The sequence below is a fragment of the Acanthisitta chloris genome, unplaced genomic scaffold (genome assembly GCF_000695815.1).
Source record: "Acanthisitta chloris isolate BGI_N310 unplaced genomic scaffold, ASM69581v1 C16996330, whole genome shotgun sequence".
Taxonomy (NCBI): Eukaryota; Metazoa; Chordata; class Aves; order Passeriformes; family Acanthisittidae; genus Acanthisitta; species Acanthisitta chloris.
Window position 1 is genome coordinate 1 of NW_008703537.1, and position 6,036 is coordinate 6,036.

General features: G+C 40.0%; 1 protein-coding gene across 1 annotated transcript; it reads left to right on the top strand.

Moving 5' to 3' along the window:
• Positions 1-2,046: 2,046 nt before the first annotated feature.
• BCL10 (B-cell CLL/lymphoma 10) lies at positions 2,047-3,820 on the top strand. The gene is made up of 2 exons (XM_009083333.1): positions 2,047-2,331; positions 3,365-3,820. The coding sequence occupies exons 1-2, from the start codon at positions 2,055-2,057 to the stop codon at positions 3,730-3,732; spliced, it is 645 nt and encodes a 214-aa protein (XP_009081581.1). The 5' UTR covers positions 2,047-2,054; the 3' UTR covers positions 3,733-3,820.
• Positions 3,821-6,036: the final 2,216 nt, after the last annotated feature.

Consider the following 6,036-nt stretch of genomic DNA (forward strand, 5'->3'; position numbering starts at 1 on the left):
GGATGAGTAATGAAAGGGTACCCAAGGCTTGACTGCAACCGCCTGTGCTGCTCCTCGCGTCAGTTCGGGTCTCTCCTAGAGACCGTGAATGTCTTTATTAAATATTGCTAGGGGTTTTTTAAATTGAGGTTTTTTTGGTCTATGTGTGCCTGGCCCGCCCTCCCCCCCATATTTATTCATTGATATCTGGAATCTGAGGGAAGACTTCATCCTGCTCCAGTCTGGATTTACTTATTTCGTTGTGAGACTGGGAAGCAAGCAGTGTCCTAATCACCTTCAACAAATGATAGGTTAATTAAAAAACAAGTTTAAAATCACAGTTTTTTAATTATTTATTATTATGTACTGTTATCCAAGGTTCTGTTTGTCATTTACAGTGTCTTTTGTTTGACTTATGGGGGCTTTTATGTTTCTTTTAAAGAACAGTGAAGAGTCTTTAGAGTTTGGTGTTCGTTCCTTACTAGGTTTATGCATAGGTAATTTCCTTGAAATGCTTTGTCATAGTTCTGTGAGACGTGTTTGTTTTTTCAAGTAATTACTTGCTTCTGTGGAGTCACAGGGTGATAGTGCAGCAGTTAGCATCCGGTAGGTACACCAAGCAAAGGGTAAGAATTATTTAAGTCAGACATAACACGATAGGTATGTTAATCTGTGTCAGTGACCGACTGCAGCTCACAGAAGTGCATGTTTGTCACTCCAACCCTTAGTCTTGTAGGGTCTCCCATAGTGTTTGGAGGACTTGATGGAAACCTAACACATAGAAAGAAATATCATCAGTTTCATCTCAAAATGCAATCCAGTAAGTGACTTTAGAGCTGCTTCTCTCTAAGTGTTGCAACTTTACAGTACAATGTGCTGGTTCAGTGTAAGCTCACTGGGCTGTTTCAGCCCAGTGTTCAGGTAACTGACAGGATCACTGCAAACCTGAGTGCTGTGTTAGCAGAAGTGCTGTGTTTGGTAGGTGACAGCAGGCCCCAGAAAGGTAACTTGCAAGAACATCTTGGACTGGGTAAGCTTGTCTTGAGAAGGAGTTATAAAGGTTTGAGTCTTGCCGTGCAGAGCTGGGGAGGAGGGGATGGGCCATACAAAATCACTGATATTGAATAGTGTCACAAAAGGTAGTGTGTTTCCCCAGGAAGATGATTTCCAAGGAAATGTGATCTGGTGCCAGGTGTTACAGTTCCTGAAGAAGGGCAGTGGCACTGCTGCTGAAGTGCTCAAGGCAGATGTCTCTGCTTTAATATATCCAGTGCTAACTGTGTGTTGGGGGCTTTAGATGATAGATGGCGTTGCCTTCCATGGACAGACTGCTCCACCTTTTCCTTTTTGCTGCTATTTATGGAGAGTACTCAAGTAACTAGTTTCCACTTGTAGACTCAAGTTATGCTGCAGAGGGGAGTAGAGTCATTTTGCTTCTGCCAGAGTCATTGGAATTGCAGTAACTCTGGTCTGTGCAGCATGTTAGAGGTGTGCAAGGTGCTGCTGGTGTTTAGTATAAAGTATTAAACCAAGAGGAGGCAGTTTGCTGAAGACAAGAAGCAGCCAGGGGTGGTGTTGGGAGTATGTACAGTGGTGCATGAAAGTCAGTGTGTTTTGGATGCTAGTAATTTCTTGAACTTATTGACAGTGGTGTTTATTTACAAACCTTTCAAACTGTCAGTATATTTGTGCTGTTGCTGAGGCTGCTTTTGCTCAGTGTGCAGTTTGCTCTATAGACTGAGTGAGTAGGTGCTGTCTGGTATCATTTCATTTTTACTCTGTGACTATTTTGAAATGTGATAACCACAGACTTGATGCAGTTACCTCTCTAAGTAGTTACCTTATTTCTTAACATGCATTAAACCTCCTTAGTTCACTCAAAGTACTAATGAAAGGTAACACTTTCTAACACATCTTTTTCACTGAGAAAAATCTCTGCTAAGTAACATAGTTGCAGCTTTAAAAATTCTTTTGCTAACTTCTATCAGAATCATACAGGTTTCAACAACAGAGTAGGAAATAAATGGAAATGTTGGCTAATACTAGTTTGTTTTGTTTTCCAGGCTCTAGAAAGGATGCGTCCATACCTGTGTGACAAAATCATAGCTGAGAGACACTTCGATTACCTGCGTTCAAAGAAAATACTCACGAGAGAGGACACAGAAGAAATTTCTGCTCGATCTTCCAGTAGAAAAAAAACTGGGAAGTTATTGGACTACTTAGCAGAAAACCCAAAGGGACTAGATGCTCTGATCGAATCCATCAGACGAGAAAGAACACAAAACTTCCTATTACAAAAGATAACTGATGTAGTGTTGAAAGTCAAAAATGAAAAGCTTGAAGCTCTCAAAGGTAAGGAATTTATAATAATGTTGTATAAGACATTAGTTTTATTTTGGGGGTTTGCAAAAATAAAAGTCTTCCTCTAGTCTTCCCCTCTTGGGACAACATGTTTGGAAGTATCACCAGTTTGGGTAAAGGTCCTAGTGCATGTTATCCTGGCTTTGCCTTTCTACAGTCTGAGTGCATCATAAATAACAACTTGCAAAAAAAACCCCAAATATGTTGTTGTGGATCAGTCTATCTTCACATTTCAGTTTTGCTTTTCAAAAATAGGTGATTATCTTCCATCTTGCATTTCTGTTGAAGCTGGTTGCTGCAGTGGCAGGATGCTCTGGTTTTGTTAAACTTCGCACCTCAGCAGAAGGCATGCCAGAAAATGCAACCTGAGGGGAGTTCCCCTGTGTGCCTTTGATGACAAAGCTTAGAATTAGGCACTGCAAATGTATCTATGTGTTTCATATAGGCAGAGGGGGTTTGTTGACACACTAAACTTGAAATGACTGTGTATATTTGTATTTTAAGGCAGAGGAAGAAAGTATAAGCTTTCTAGACAGATTTGCTTCCCCTTCCCCACCCATCAAAACAGAAATAAAGAAGGAAGAAGTACACTTTAACCCTAGAGATAAAGGGCCTGAAATTTTGTCTGGCTTAGGTAAAACGGCCTTCAAATGCAGTACACTTCGGAGCAGAACCATGTAGCTGAAGCTTTTAAAAGTTTGAAGAGCACAGTGAGAAAAATCCAACAAAAGTTGGGTTGAAGGGCTAAAGTGACTTCCTAAAGCAAACCTTACATTACAGCACATCTTTGTCAGACAGGTGAAACTGAGGTATAGGGAAATCATTCACATCAGCCTTAGATAACCTGCTTGTTTGTTTTTTAATTTGTCATGAATCTTGGATGTCACAGATGAGATTAAGAGGTTAGTCTGTTTAAAAATGAAGACAATTGATCTTTGACAGTCTTACTGATAGTAAATCAGAGCAGAGTTTTAAGAGAGCACCATACTGTAATTAAATCCAGTATCTGTTTTTTTTGTCTTAGGTCTAAGCTGCAGCACCTGTATGACCTCGCTGTATGGAGGAACAAATAATCTTTCTAGATCATTTTCTGATGAATCAAATTTTTTTGATAAAACAAAAGACAAAGAATCTACCCAGATACATCATCCAGAAGAAGATTATAGCACTGCTGCGTTTGTGTCTGCTGTGTCTCTTCATTCAATGAATTTACCGATCGCAGAGATGGGAAATTCGCAGTGCAGTGTCCTCTCAGCCACCCTCCCAGGGCCTGGAGACCCTGGTGCACCCCCTCTCCCTCCAGAGCTCCAGTCAGAGCAGCAGGAACCATGTACTAGTTCAAGTGACAATTGCTTTTTGCCTTTAAGATCACGTTCTCTTCAGTCTCAGTGAACATAGTGACTTTTGTCTGTTCATCCAAGTGATACCGAAATGTTCTGTCATGTCTCATAAAGGTTAAACAAACGTTTTCAAACTGTTAGCAAACTCAGAGGAAACAATCTATAATCTATGCAATTTCTGTTTAAAGTATTGTTTTGTAATTGTGTGACTCTGGCACCACTTGGCGGCTTTTTTTGTTCTTTAGGGAGCTTTTTTCAAAGTACTATGGTATTACACCAGCAAAGGTTGGTTCTTTCAACCAATGTGTTTAACATTTCACAGTAAGCTGCAGTTATAGAACAAATGGTTTTTTTCTTCCTACAGAAACTAACAAATCAGCTTTTTTCTTGATGTTTCTGACAGGTGAATCAGGAAAGATGGTTAGGAAAAGTATTAAGTATGGAAAAATAACTTTCTGAACTAAAACCTTAAGCTTACTTACCAAAAAGCTTAAACTCATTTACCAAGTAAAATGTTTCTCAGTAGGATAAATTCTGCTCTCTGAGTATGTGTCTGTAGCTCCATTTGCAAAAAACCCCTCACAAATCTGGCCAAATCTGTAGCTGTGCTTATTAGCAAGGAGTCTCTGCGTTGTCTGAACTTTGACCTGCTGGTAAATCAAAGGGCACTGAATATTGTGAATATACTTCTGCATATTCTTGTATATTGGTTAGAAATTTCTGATTTGAGATGCACTTTAAATATAAAATCTTGTTGGTACTGGAAAAGGAATGTAAACTGCTGTAACAGCATCATGTGGGCTGTAGGAAAATGTTATTGTAGGATGCTATTGAGGAGAAAAGCTTGTATGTTTTGTCCCAGTAGGGAAGTGGAGGAGCAGTGCTGTAGCAAGAAAGTATCCATACCTGAAGGATACCTGGAAACTTGGCTCTTCAAAGCAGAGAGGTTTACATTTCAAATTGTTTAGGGTCAGATGCATTTGAAACTCTTTAAGCATGGGAAGGTTCTCATTTCTTGACACCATGTAACATACTGTATTTCTCTCATACTCTTGAGTTGTAACCTACTTTTTCTGCAGTTGGCCTTTAATCACTTTAAAATTACTAAGGAAACTCCTACTCAGACACATGCACAATTGTGTTCTGTAGTACTACACTTTAAAGTGATGTGATGTTTTCAGGATATCAAAGGGTAGGTTTGTATTTATGGCCCTAAATTATTTTGGCTCTCCTGCAGTGCTATAGCCATGTAATTCCATTCAAGTTTACACCCAGGTAACATTCCTAAACTGTGTTCTGCTCTTGTGGAGACAGGACATCTGCAGGACCTCCATATAGTCTTAATTGTTTTTCATTGTTACTCTGGTTTTGGAAGTAGGTTAAAATAAACTGCAATATTCAACTACATTCCCTACTGAGTATATGAATAGCTTACATCTGATACAGATGTGGGATGCTGTTCAGTGTTTACAAAAATCCTTGGTTTTCTTGTATACATCTGTGATCAAAGATTGTCAGGACAGGGAAAATGCTTTTCAAGGAAACTGTTTGGATTAGACAGCACTCTGGAAGTTAAGTGCCTAAATCTGCAAGCAAAACTTTGCTCTCTAACATGAAATTAAGGGTAGGCTGAAATCCCTCTCTTCCACTAACTCACACTGTGGTTGCACATAATTTTGGATATCTAAAAAGTGATCTGCCTAAATGCCCACTGTAGCTATGTGAAGAGCTGTGCTTAGGTTTGAGTCCCTTCCTGGATTCTTATAAAGGGAGGAGAGAGTGAGCAAGCTCAGCCTTAACAAAGTGCATCAGCTCAGGGTAGAGATTGCCCCGTGCAGCCTGCAGGATCCCTGACCTCTGCAGGGACCTCTCCCAGGAGCCTGCAAACCTGAGACCTCCAATGAATGTATGACCTTACCAAGTGTTTGTAACATGCATTTGTTAAAAATATTTTTAACACAACCTTTGGAATAAATTCTTTTGTACAATTGCCTGTCTTCCTGCCTGCCTCTCTCATGGTGGAGATGTATCTGTTGTGAGAGCAATTCTTGCCAGTAGCTGGATGTGTGGTTTTGGTTCGAGTGTACGGGAGGCATTGTTCTCTTTGTCTTGTAACAGAGGCTTGTCTTTGGTGGAAAGACTGACTTAATGTGAAACACCTGTGCCCCTAGGACTGCACTCATGAGCAGTCTATAAGGAAAACATGCATGTGCAATCAAGACCTCAGCTGCTTAACTAGTTTCTGTGGTCTGCGACTAGTATTATTAACCCAATTCTTGCTTTTTTCCAAATGATTCTATTGCTCAACTCCTTACACATGTGAGAAGTGTTGCTTCCAGCCATGCATACATTGACT